Raw genomic sequence first — 14,485 nt, 5'->3', positions numbered from 1 at the left:
GGGAGGGAGGGAGGGAGGGAGGGAGAATGTGTGTGAGTGAGTGCATGTGTTTGTTTCCTTTTGTGTTTCTTTTCATGTTTAAGTTTGTTTTCGGTGTGTGTGTGTGTGTGTGTGTGTGTGTGTGTGTGTGTGTGTGTGTGTGTGTGTGTGTGTGTGTGTGTGTGTGTGTGTGTGTGTGTGTGTGTGTGTGTGTGTTTAGTGCATGATGGAAAGACGGAGAGAGGGGTTAGATAGATACCTACCAGAGGAGGCTGGAGTACTATAGGAGAACAGGTTCATTAAACTGGCTGGAATGGAATCAATGGAACTGTATCAAACACATGGAAACCAGATGTTTGATACTGTCCCTCCCACCAGCCTTCTCTGGTAGGTATCTATCTAACCCCTCTCTCCCCCCCTCTCTCCCTCCCTCTCTCCATCCCACCATCCTCCAGGTATCCAATTGAGGAAGGTACAGGAGCAGAGAGAGCAGGAAGCGAAGAGAGAGCCCGTAGGAAACGACGTGGCCACCATTCTCTCACGTCGCATCGCCGTCGAGTACAGCGAATCAGAGTCTGACTCCGGCGGGGAGGACAACGGGGAGTGGTCCGACTGAGAGGGGTCATGGGTCAAGGGATTAGGCTTTTGAGGAAACGGGGTCTAGTTTGGTCTGGAAGGATGGGAGTGTATGGAGTGATTTTAGTCCCCCCCCCCAAAAAAAAATTATGTCTCAATATCACTCTACAGAATTGTGTCTCAATATTCACAGATCTGAAACGACTTGGTATGTGGATAGGCAATTGTGATGATGTTTTAGCTTCGGTCAGATCTATGGACACTGAAGGGGGAGAAGAATGAGGCCATAGAATACATCCCCCACTCCCTCCCTCCCATTCACTTAGTTAGCCAGTCAATCAACCAATCAATCATCAATGTTTACGCTCCAGTATTACAGTACTTAGCATTGAGCGGTACAACACTACATAACATATTACAGTACTTAGCAGTGAGCAGTACAACACTACATAACATAGTACAGTACTTAGCAGTGAGCAGTACAACACTACATAACATATTACAGTACTTAGCAGTGAGCAGTACAACACTACAAGCCATGGCTATGACCTTGCTGAGGTAAACTAAATGGGGTTGGTTGAGGAGCACAAGTCAGCTTGTGTCAAGAAGGTGGGTGACACGTTTTTATTAAGTTATTCCCTCAATTCTTTATTTCACGTGGCGCATACATAACCTAGACAGGAGTACATCTGAGAAGAGTTACAGGGTCCAAAATGGCACCCTATTCACTACGTAGAACACTACTTTTGACCTGGGCTCATAGACCTCTGGTCTAAAGTAGTGCACTATATAGATGATAGGGTACCGTTTGGAATGCACTTTGTGACTAAAAATATGGAAATATATACCCATAGCAACCAACTCCCAATTACCGGAAGGTTCAGCTGGTTGCCCTGAACAATGCTAAATCTAGAACGCAAACAGACGCGGTTCCGGTAGATTCTTACCACTGAGCGCGGGGGTGTTGGGGAGGCGGTGGTATGATGCTTCCCTGAGAGGCCACATTTGTGTGAAACTGCGTAGGATCGCACACAAACACACACACACACACACACACACACACACACACACACACACACACACACACACACACACACACACACACACACACACACACAACAAAGATGTAGGATCCCACCTTTTCTCCAGTTGTAAACAACAACAAGAAAAACAACCTCGTAACCAAACAAAACACAACTGACAAAAGACAATACCAGTGTATGACAATACCATATGTATATACCAAAAGACAATACCATATGTATATACCAAAAGACAATACCATATGTATATACCAAAAGACAATACCATATGTATATACCAAAAGACAATACCATATGTATATACCAAAAGACAATACCATATGGCTTTACAGTTTCACCGCCTCAACTTTTAAAATGTATGTTTTAAGAGAATAATAAAAAACACTATATATATAAATATATCAAATAAAACATGACATAGTTTTACATCAGCAACAACTACTCTGTATGGGGGTCAGTGAGATTTGAGTATGATGCAGTGGGTTGACTTATTTTCAAGGGCAAGTTTTCAGCGCAAGATGTATTGTGGGAAATGTAGTCATCAATCACAATATTAGACCCGTTTTTATTCTGTACTGAAGCCTCTGCTTGTGGTGTACTATATGAAGTAGCTTTGTACAGCTGCACAGATGCCTAAATCACTTCATCTAACGTTACTCACAATGTTTACTGTATTTGCTCAGTGCTTGTAGAGCAGGGTTCTCAAACTACAGGCCCCTGAGCCAAAAGCGGTCCCTGAGCCAATTTAAATAATGTGGCACCCTGGGTAAAATGATATTGAGACCACACTTGCAGAGGATATAATCCTAACAGCAAAAAGGAGTTTTTAAAAGTATGGGTTTTAAACTAATGAAGAAAGACACGGAGAAAGACAGACACTGAAAATACTTTATTTTGCATTTTTTGCTTCAATGTTCCACTGATAGCAAATAAAAAGGGACACTGCACCATTAAATAGCACATCTAAACTAAGTATACATACAGCTCGATTGGGGATGAAGTTGAATCCTAGACAATGATCTAAGAGCAGTTTTGTGGTTTTCCCGCTAATAGTTAAGGTTACGATTGGAGGGTGAGTAAGCTGATCCTAGATCTGTATCTAAGAGAAACGTCAGTGTACAGTGGAAGAACAGCTGTGAATGTGAAATTGATTATCTAAATGTTTGTATAGGGAGTTATCCACCTCATTTTCGAACGCTTTTAAAAGATGAAGCCAAACGCGGAAAATATGGCTACGTCTTTCTCCGCGCTTGCGCATTATCCTAATTCATATGCGTGCCACTTGAAATTCCTGCATTAGCATGTTTCTGTTAGCTGATACATCGTGACAAAATACACCATGTATTACTGGCCTGCTGATGTGCCTGGATCTTGTAGGCTAAACTGCTCATAAAAATATCATAACTGATCCAAATGGTTGCCCAGTCAGGCATGTTCGTTTCAGTTATTTCCAAGTTAATATGTATTCAAAACGCCAGACTTTTGAGCTCTTATTCAAATGGCATAGGGTATTAACTGCAGTTTACAGCCTAGACTAGAGTTTTGTACGCAATTGAAAACACTAATAACATAATTCATTACAATGTGTTGTTGTAGCCTAGGTAGGGTACATTTATTGTCCCTATAAAACAATAATAACATAAGTCATTACAGTGTGTTGTTGTAGCCTAGGTAGGGTACATTTATTGTCCCTATAAAACAATAATAACATAAGTCATTACAGTGTGTTGTTGTAGCCTAGGTAGGGTACATTTATTGTCCCTATAAAACAATAGGGTAGCTTTCAGAACTGCGTGCCCGCGGACGTGGTGGGACCGCACTCAGCGCAGCCGCGCAGCTATCTGAAAAACATATTTTCTGTCACTGTGTAAATTGACTGGATAAATTCACTGCAGTATTATGCCTAACATTGAGTTTATGAATGATGGTTTAATATGCATAAGCTTCTAACTTAGGCTGTAGGTCACAGTACATCTCCAGCCTGTCTGTCTCTCTGTCTTCATTGCTCTGATGAGCAATTACGCACCTACCCTTTCCGCTGCCACGGCTATTCCTTTTAAATATTGTGGATTCCCAGGAAAAGCCAGACTACGAAAGCTTATTTGACAGTTATTTCGACTTATTTTCTTTAGCCTACTAATATCCTATTGGAGGAGAGATGCTCGCTTGCTTGCTGGATGTAAAATAGGCTACAGCGTTAAGAACGGGCAGGGAGTTGGAAAGGAGAAGCCCATATTGTCCTATATCCTGTTAACACCGGACTACATCCTGACAAAATAGACCTACACCGTATGAGTGACCTAATAATGTACCTTTTTGGACCTAAACTGTCAAGAATAGACTCAGACTGATCCAAATGGTTGCATAATCAGGCCCAGGCTGTTACCCTACTGTATGCAGTTATTTCGGTATGAAACAAAACAGGTTGTGTGAGAGGTTATTCAAATTAGCCTACATCACTGCAGTTTACAGCATATAGACAATAATAGTGTATTCACTTGATAACAATAATACATTGTTGACGACCAGGTATAATAATTGTATGATAATATCTAGCTAATATTTACCTTTTTTACTTACAAAAGCTATAGCACATGTAGTTTGCTCCTTTTTTATACTCGGTCTAATAGTCTATTAGGGGAGAGAAGCAGGCTTGCTCTTGTTAATTGCTGAATGTAAAACAGGTCTACAGCGTGCAGGCTAAACGATGTTTGTTTTTGAATTGCTACATTTAAATTTGAGGTACTATATTGCTTTTCATTAGGCCTTGATGTACATATTGTAACGCAGTTGTCGCTATGACAATGAACACACCCTGAAAGCACTGAATGGTTGGAACCAGTATCTGTGCGCTAGAGACCTCATGAATGGTCGGAACCAGTTTCAGTGCGCTAGAGACCTCATGAATGGTCGGAACCAGTTTCAGTGCGCTAGAGACCTCATGAATGGTTGGAACCAGTTTCAGTGCGCTAGAGACCTCATGAATGGTCGGAACCAGTTTCAGTGCGCTAGAGACCTCATGAATGGTCGGAACCAGTTTCAGTGCGCTAGAGACCTCGTGAATGGTCGGAACCAGTTTCAGTGCGCTAGAGACCTCATGAATGGTCGGAACCAGTTTCAGTGCGCTAGAGACCTCTTGAATGGTCGGAACCAGTTTCAGTGCGCTAGAGACCTCTTGAATGGTCGGAACCAGTTTCAGTGCGCTAGAGACCTCATGAATGGTCGGAACCAGTTTCAGTGCGCTAGAGACCTCGTGAATGGTCGGAACCAGTTTCAGTGCGCTAGAGACCTCATGAATGGTCGGAACCAGTATCTGTGCACTAGAGACCTCATGAATGGTCGGAACCAGTTTCAGTGCGCTAGAGACCTCTTGAATGGTCGGAACCAGTTTCAGTGCGCTAGAGACCTCATGAATGGTCGGAACCAGTTTCAGTGCGCTAGAGACCTCATGAGTGGTCGGAACCAGTTTCAGTGCGCTAGAGACCTCATGAGTGGTCGGAACCAGTTTCAGTGCGCTAGAGACCTCATGAATGGTCTGAACCAGTTTCAGTGCGCTAGAGACCTCATGAATGGTCTTGTGTTACCACCTTATTGATAGGAAGCGTGTAGTAGATTGGTTTGACCAGTTGATTGACAGGTGTACGACTGTAGGACGATACACTTTCCTCTAGTATGGATACTCAGCAACGTTTTATAACATTGTGTAGCCTATAGTTTATCATTATAGTTATTGGGTGGATGGCCGACACAACTCCGACACAACACAACTAACAGTATTATCACAACAGAACTAGCGAACTTGAATGAAATGCATACACAATTACACTTATACTTGACTCTTATACTCTATAAACTGTCTCTTTCCAATAATTTACTCTGGCAAGTTTGCCACCGGCGCGCTGCAATGGCAAGTAAAGCGGAAGTCGAATCCTTCACTTCCGTTGTTTGGCTGTGCCCATAGCAACGTTCGACAATGAGGTGGATAGATGAACAGAGTTCTATTGAATCCATTTCAGCATCAAACGTTCCATGACAATAACGTTCTCATTTACATTCTAAACTAGAATGTATCGGAACTATTGATACCGACATGGGAAATATACACATTCTAAGGCTCAGTTGCAAATACCCTGTTCTCCATTTAGTGCACTAGCATATAAGAATATGAGACGTAGCCAAAGTCAATTGAATTCAAAACATGTCACTTTAACTCTGTATCTCTATCGCTGTGGTTTGTATAAGTAACATTATGTGTGTTTTAAATAAAAAACTGTTGTATAGAATTCTGGTCAGATCTGCTTGTAAAGAATTTGGGTTTCTAGATAAAGAGATGAACCGTCTTTGTATTGTACGCAATAAACTGTAGGCATGTATGAATAGCTAATAATAATCAAATAAAAATACTGACTGTGTAGCCTACTTATTGATGTATTTGATGGGGGAAATGGTGGAAGGATATGCATTTTGACAAAGACACCAAAAAATGTATGTACCTATCTCTACACTGTACACTACCGGTCCAAAGTTTTAGAACACCTACTCACACCTACTCGAGGGTTTTTCTTTTTGTGACTATTTCCTACATTGTAGAATAATAGTGAAGACATCAAAACTATGAAATAACACATATGGAATCATGTAGTAACCAAAAAAGTGTTAAACAAGATTCTTCAAATAGCCACACTGCCTTGATGACAGCTTTGCACACTCTTGTCATTCTCTCAACCAGCTTCACCTGGAATGCTTTTCCAACAGTCAACGGGAGTTCCCAAATACACCACCGTTCAAAAGTTTGGGGTCACTTAGAAATGTCCTTGTTTTTTAAAGAAAGACATTTCTTTTACCATTAAAATAACATCAAATTGATCAGAAATACAGTGTAGACATTGTTAATGTTGTAAATGGCTATTGTAGCTGGAAACGGCTTTTTATGGAATATCGACATAGGTACAGAGGCCCATTATTAGCAACCATCCCTCCTGTGTTCCAATGGCACGTTGAATTAGCTAATCCAAGTTTATAATTTTAAAAGGCTAATTGATCATTAGAAAACCCTTTTGCAAATATGTTAGCAGAGCTGAAAACTGTTGTTCTGATTACAGAAGCAATAAAACTGGCCTTCTTTAGAGTAGTTAAGTATCTGGAGCATCAGCATTTGTGGGTTCGAATACAGGCTCAAAATGGCCAGAAACAAATAACTTTCTTCTGAAACTCATCAGTTTATTCTTGTTCTGAGAAATGAAGGCTATTCCATGTGAGAAATTGCCAAGAAACTGAAGATCTTGTACAACGCTGTGTACTAGTCCCTTCACATGTGTATGTGACCAATAACCATCTGCTAAACATGTGTATGTGACCAATAACATCTGATAACCATGTGTATGTGACCAATAACATCTGATAACCATGTGTATGTGACCAATAACATCTGCTAACCATGTGTATGTGCCCAATAACATCTGATAACCATGTGTATGTGACCAATAACATCTGCTAACCATGTGTATGTGACCAATACCATCTGCTAACCGTGTGTATGTAACCAATAACCATCTGTTAACCATCTGTATGTGCCCAATAACATCTGCTAACCATGTGTATGTGACCAATAACATCTGCTAACCATGTGTCTGTGACCAATAGCATCTGCTAACCATGTGTCTGTGACCAATAACATCTACTAACCATGTGTATGTGACCAATAACATCTGCTAACCATGTGTCTGTGACCAATAACATCTACTAACCATGTGTATGTGACCAATAACATCTGCTAACCATGTGTCTGTGACCAATAGCATCTGCTAACCATGTGTATGTGACCAATAACATCTGCTAACCATGTGTATGTGACCAATAGCATCTGCTAACCATGTGTATGTGCCCAATAACATCTACTAACCATGTGTATTTGACCAATAGCATCTGCTAACCATGTGTATGTGCCCAATAACATCTACTAACCATGTGTATGTGACCAATAACATCTGCTAACCATGTGTCTGTGACCAATAGCATCTGCTAACCATGTGTATGTGACCAATAACATCTGCTAACCATGTGTATGTAACCAATAACATATGCTAACCATGTGTATGTGACCAATAACATCTGATAACCATGTGTATGTGACCAATAACATCTGCTAACCATGTGTATGTAACCAATAACATATGCTAACCATGTGTATGTGACCAATAACATCTGCTAACCATGTGTATGTAACCAATAACATTTGATTTGATTTGATCTATGCATAGTCACTTTACAAATGACCTCGATTAACCTGCACCCCCGCATATTGACACGGTACCAGTACCCCCCTTGTTATTGTTATGTACATTTATTGTGTTACTTTTTGATTGATTCAATTTTTTTACTTTAGTTTATTTAGTAAATATTTTCTTAACTCTATTTCTTCAACTGCATTGTTGGTTAAGGGCTTGTAAGTAAGCATTTCACTGTAAGGTCTAGTACACCTGTTGTATTCGGCGCATGTGACAAATACCATTTGATTGCCTTGGTCTAAATGAAGCTACTTTTCATGAATAGTAAATAAGCTCTCCTGAAACTGATAGATGTTTTAAGGGCAGTCATGTCCTTCCGTCATTAAATCAGAGTTGAGTGTCTTCGTCATCCAAAATGGCCGCATCGTCAGCATCACAAAGAGTGAGAAATATGACGCTGGTGTTAAACAGTAACCCATCTTCTAGTTGCGAGAGACAAGAGAGAAAGGAAGAAAGAGATAATAGAGCTTCAGTCATTGGTTTAAATGTTTTGGGGAAGTGATGCTCTTTCACCATTAAAACTGGCTTCAGGGGGTTCATCATCCAAAATGGCCACTAATGTTGCGTCACTGTATTTTATAGTCCCCACATAAAGTCTGTGGTCAAAATTAGTGCAATACATATTGGGGGATTGGGGTCCTATTTCAGATGTCACCACTGTTAACCTGTTCCTGCTGTGGGCTAAATTAGGGTCACACAGAGTGGTAGTCTTGGTAGTCTTAAACAAATCTACTTTGAAACCAAAGTATACACCTCACACACATGGTCATGGATTTTTTTTTTAAAGACACCTGTACCATGTCAGATATAGAGTTGAAATGTATTACATTTTGAGTTTGAATCCCAATATTACACTTTATATACATCACAGAAGACTGAAATATGACATATTCATAACATTCCCCCTATAAGGCCTCTAGGTCATTTGGCTGCAGGAAAGAATCCATCTTCAGACAACAGATGTCATAAAGGTCTCTACGTCATTGTTTTAACCCCCATCTGTGTCAACATGGTTCATTCCAGTCATATTACTGGATGTACCGGGGTCCATTCTAAGATTAGGTGGTAGGAGGGGGGGGGGGGGGTCTCTGATGAATCATTTCCAGGGTGGTTGAGTTGATCATAAGGTATGTGTGTGTCTGTGGCCTGTGACTCAGTGGTACAGCGGTAGTGATATAATCACCTGCTGTGCTCTCTAATGAGCACTTCGCACGCATGCATGCACGCACGCACACACACACACACACACACACACACACACACACACACACACACTCAGAGGCTCTTGTGAGAAAGAGAAAAATTAAAAAAGGGGGAAGGAGAGACAGAGAGGGGGAGAGAGAGGGCCAGGAAGAAAGAGGGGGAGGGAGAGACAGGGAACAGATAGTGTGACTCCTGTGATACATTGGAAGAGTGAGAGAAAGAAAGATTGTTGGTGGTGTGGGCTAGCTAAATAAAAAGAAGAGGTGGGAGAGGCTAAATTTAGATGCTGTGGAGAGAGAAGAAGAGGTGAGAGGCTATATTGAGATGCTGTGAAGAGAGAAGAAGAGGTGAGAGGCTCTATTGAGATGCTGTGAAGAGAGAAGAAGAGGTGAGAGGCTATATTGAGATGCTGTGAAGAGAGAAGAAGAGGTGAGAGGCTATATTGAGATGCTGTGAAGAGAGAAGAAGAGGTGAGAGGCTATATTGAGATGCTGTGAAGAGAGAAGAAGAGGTGAGAGGCTATATTGAGATGCTGTGAAGAGAGAAGAAGAGGTGAGAGGCTATATTGAGATGCTGTGAAGAGGTGAGAGGCTATATTGAGATGCTGTGAAGAGAGATGAAGAGGTGAGAGGCTATATTGAGATGCTGTGAAGAGGTGAGAGGCTATATTGAGATGCTGTGAAGAGAGATGAAGAGGTGAGAGGCTATATTGAGATGCTGTGAAGAGAGAAGAAGAGGTGAGAGAGGCTATATTTAGATGCTGTGAAGAGAGAAGAGGTGAGAGGCTATATTGAGATGCTGTGAAGAGAGAAGAGGTGAGAGAGGCTATATTGAGATGCTGTGAAGAGAGAAGAAGAGGTGAGAGGCTATATTGAGATGCTGTGAAGAGAGAAGAAGAGGTGAAAGAGGCTATATTGAGAAGCTGTGAAGAGAGAAGAAGAGGTGAGAGGCTATATTAGATGCTGTGAAGAGAGAAGAGGTGAGAGGCTATATTGAGATGCTGTGAAGAGAGAAGAAGAGGTGAGAGGCTATATTGAGATGCTGTGAAGAGAGAAGAGGTGAGAGAGGCTATATTGAGATGCTGTAAAGAGAGAAGAAGAGGTGAGAGGCTATATTGAGATGCTGTGAAGAGGTGAGAGGCTATATTGAGATGCTGTGAAGAGAGAAGAAGAGGTGAGAGGCTATATTGAGATGCTGTGAAGAGAGAAGAAGAGGTGAGAGGCTATATTGAGATGCTGTGAAGAGAGAAGAGGTGAGAGAGGCTATATTGAGATGCTGTGAAGAGAGAAGAAGAGGTGAGAGGCTATATTGAGATGCTGTGAAGAGAGAAGAAGAGGTGAAAGAGGCTATATTGAGATGCTGTGAAGAGGTGAGAGGCTATATTGAGATGCTGTAAAGAGAGAAGAAGAGGTGAGAGGCTATATTGAGATGCTGTGAAGAGAGAAGAAGAGGTGAAAGAGGCTATATTGAGATGCTGTGAAGAGAGAAGAAGAGGTGAGAGGCTATATTGAGATGCTGTGAAGAGAGAAGAAGAGGTGAGAGGCTATATTGAGATGCTGTGAAGAGAGAAGAAGAGGTGAGAGGCTATATTGAGATGCTGTGAAGAGAGAAGAAGAGGAGAGAGGCTATATTGAGATGCTGTGAAGAGAGAAGAAGAGGTGAAAGAGGCTATATTGAGATGCTGTGAAGAGAGAAGAAGAGGTGAGGGATATACAGAACATGGAGAGAGAGTAACTGTCACGGCCGTCGTTAAAGGAAGACCAAGGTGCAACGTGGTTAGCGTACATTTTCCTTTTATTTGTTAAAATGTCGCCAACAAAACAATAAATAACAAAAACGACCGTGAAGCTTACAGGGCATAAGTGCCACTAACAAAGTCAACTACCCACACTGAAAAGAGGGCAAAAGGGCTACCTAAGTATGGTTCCCAATCAGAGACAACGATAGACAGCTGTCCCTGATTGAGGACCATACCTGGCCAAAACATAGAAATAAAGAAACATAGAAAACAAAACATAGAATGCCCACCCCAAATCACACCCTGACCAAACCAAATAGAGACATAAAAAGGCTCTCTAAGGTCAGGGCGTTACAGTAACAGACTGATAGATAATCAAATCAACTCAAATTGGATTGGTCACACACATATTTAGCAGATGTTATTGCGGGTGTAGCGAAATGCTTGTGTTTCTAGCTCCAACAGTGCAGTAGTATCTAACAATTCACAATAATACACAAATCAAAAGTAAACAAATGGAATAAAAAAATGTATAAATATTAGGACAAACAATGTCGGAGTGGCATTGACTAAAATACAGTGGAATAGAATAGAGTATATACATATGAGATGAGTAAAGCAGTATGTAAACATTATTAATGTGACTAGTGTTTCATTATTATGGCCAGTGATTCCATGTCTATGTACAGTATGTAGGGCAGCAGCCTCCAAGGCGCAGGGTTGAGTAACCGGGTGGTATCCGGCTAGTGATGGCTATTTAACAGTCGGATGGCCTGGAGATAGAAGCGTTTCTTCAGTCTGTCGGTCCCAGCTTTGATGCACCTGTACTGACCTCTCCTTCTGGATGATAGCGGGGTGAACAGGCCGTGGCTCGGGTTGTTGACCCCATGGTGCCCTCAAAGCTCATCAATAAGCTAAGGACCCTGGGACTGAACACCTCCCTCTGCAACTGCATCCTGGACTTCCTGACGTGCCGCTCCCAGGTGGTAAGGGTAGGTAACAACACATCCGCCACGCTGATCCTCAACACAGGGGCCCCTCAGGAGTGCGTGTACAGCCCCCTCCTGTACTCCCTGTTCACCCACGACTGCACGGCCAGGCACGACTCCAACACAATCATTAAGTTTGCGGATGACACAACAGCCTGATCACCGACAACGACAAGACAGCCTATACAGAGGAGGTCAGAGACCTGGCCGGGTGGTGCCAGGACAACAACCTCTCCTTCAACGTGATCGAGACAAAGGAGATGATTGTGGACTACAGGAAAGGAGGACCGAGCACGCCCCCATTCTCATCGACGGGGCTGTAGTGGAGCAGGTTGAGCCAACAAACTAACACAGTCCAAGCACGCCAAGACAGTCGTGAAGAGGGCACGACAAAGCCTATTCCCCCTCAGGAAACTAAAAAGATTTGCCATAGGTCCTCAGATCCTCAAAAGGTTCTACAGCTGTACCATCGAGAGCATCCGGACTGGTTGCATCACTGCCTGGTATTGCAACTGCTCGGCTTCCGACCGCAAGGCGCTACAGAGTGTAGTGCGTACGGCCCAGTACATTACAGGGGCCAAGCTTCCTGCCATCCAGGACCTCTATACCAGGCGGTGTCAGAGGAAGGCCCTAAAAATGGTCAAAGACTGTTCTCTCTGCTACTGCACGGCAAGTGGTACCAGAGCGCCAAGTCTAGGTCCAAGAAGCTTCTAAACAGCTTCTACCCCCAAGCCATGAGACTCCTGAACATCTAATCAAATGGCTACCCAGACTATTTGCATTGCCCCCCCTCTTTTACACTACTGCTACTCTCTGTTATCATCTATGCATAGTCACTTTAATAACTCTGCCTACATGTACATATTACCTCAATTACCTCGACTAACCGGTGCCCCCTTCACATTGACTCTGTAGCGGTACCCCCTGTATATAGTCTCTCTATTGTTATTTTACTGCTGCTCTTTAATTACTTGTTCCTTTTATTTCTTATTCTTATTCATATTTTTTTAACTGTATTGTTGGTTAGGGGCTTGTAAGTAAGCATTTCACTGTAAGGTCTACACCTTTTGTTTTATCTGGTGCGTGTGACTAATACAATTTGATTTGATGTCATTGATGATCTCTTTGTTCTTCCTGTGACATCGGGTGCTGTAGGTGTCCTGGGCGGCAGGCAGTGTGACAGCTGTAACTCTAGTGTGTAGGGGGAGGGGTTTGCGTGAGAGCGAGGGAGCGAGAGACAGACAGAGATAGAGATGTCTGTGTGGGTGGAAGGGTTTGTGGTAAGCATGGGCAGAGGTGTGCCAGCCTCCCTGCCTGCGTATTTATCATCTCCCTGGTGTCTCCCTGCCTTCCTACATATTATCTACCTCCCGGTGTCTCCCCGGTGTCTCCCTGGTGTCTCCCCGGTGTCTCCCTGGTGTCTCCCCGGTGACTCCCTGATGTCTCCCTGGTGACTCCCTGATGTCTCCCTGGTGTCTCCCCGGTGTCTCCCTGGTGTCTCCCCGGTGTCTCCCTCCATGCCTGTGTATTTCCCTGGTGTCTCCCTGGGGTCTCCCTGGTGACTCCCTGGTGTCTCCCTGCCTGCCTACATATTATCTACCTCACTGGTGTCTCCCCGGTGTCTCCCCGGTGTCTCCCTGGTGTCTCCCTCCCTGCCTGTGTATTTCCCCGGTGTCTCCCTGGTGTCTCCCTGGGGTCTCCCTGGTGACTCCCTGGGGTCTCCCTGGTGTCTCCCTGGTGTCTCCCTTCCTGCCTGTGTATTTCCCTGGTGTCTCCCTGGTGTCTCCCTGGTGTCTCCCTGGGGTCTCCCTGGTGTCTCCCTCCTTGCCTGTGTATTTCCCTGGTGTCTCCCTGGGGTCTCCCTGGTGTCTCCCCGGTGTCTCCCTCCCTGCCTGTGTATTTCCCCGGTGTCTCCCTGGTGTCTCCCTGGTGTCTCCCCGGTGTCTCCCTGGTGTCTCCCTGGTGTCTCCCTGGTGTCTCCCTCCTTGCCTGTGTATTTCCCTGGGGTCTCCCTGGGGTCTCCCTGGTGTCTCCCTGGTGTCTCCCCGGTGTCTCCCTGGTGACTCCCTGGTGTCTTCCTCCCTGCCTGTGTATTTCCCTGGTGTCTCCCTGGGGTCTCCCTGGTGTCTCCCTGGTGTCTCCCCGGTGTCTCCCTGGTGACTCCCTGGTGTCTTCCTCCCTGCCTGTGTATTTCCCTGGTGTCTCCCTGGGGTCTCCCTGGTGTCTCCCTGGTGTCTCCCCGGTGTCTCCCTTCCTGCCTGTGTGTCTCCCTGGTGTCTCCCTGGTGTCTCCCTGGTGTCTCCCTGGTGGATCCCTGATGTCTCCCTGGTGTCTCCCTGGTGACTCCCTGGTATCTCCCCGGTGTCTCCCTTCCTGCATGTGTATTTCCCTGGTGTCTCCCTGGTGTCTCCCTGGTGTCTCCCTGGTGACTCCCTGGTGTCTCCCCGGTGTCTCCCTGGTGTCTCCCCGGTGTCTCCCTGGTGTCTCCCTGATGTCTCCCTGGTGTCTCCCTGGTGTCTCCCTGGTGACTCCCTGATGTCTCCCTGGTGTCTCCCTGGTGGCTCCCTGGTGTCTCCCCGGTGTCTCCCTTCCTGCATGTGTATTTCCCTGGTGTCTCCCTGGTGTCTCCCTGGTGTCTCCCTGGTGTCTCCCTGGTGACTCCCTGGTGTC

General features: G+C 44.2%; 1 protein-coding gene across 3 annotated transcripts in view; it reads left to right on the top strand.

Annotated features, from left to right (window-relative positions):
• The window catches only part of LOC139561130 (actin-binding protein WASF3-like), an 88,726-nt gene extending 82,709 nt beyond the window's left edge, over nt 1–6,017 (top strand). For all 3 annotated transcript variants that reach the window (XM_071378012.1, XM_071378014.1, XM_071378015.1), the window contains one exon: nt 435–6,017. In XM_071378012.1, coding sequence (XP_071234113.1) covers nt 435–595 — 161 coding nt within the window. In that variant the 3' untranslated portion in view covers nt 596–6,017. The remainder of the gene's footprint in view (nt 1–434) is intronic.
• Nucleotides 6,018–14,485: the final 8,468 nt, after the last annotated feature.

The sequence above is a fragment of the Salvelinus alpinus genome, chromosome 31 (genome assembly GCF_045679555.1).
Source record: "Salvelinus alpinus chromosome 31, SLU_Salpinus.1, whole genome shotgun sequence".
Taxonomy (NCBI): Eukaryota; Metazoa; Chordata; class Actinopteri; order Salmoniformes; family Salmonidae; genus Salvelinus; species Salvelinus alpinus.
This window is presented reverse-complemented; position numbering and strand designations above follow the sequence as displayed.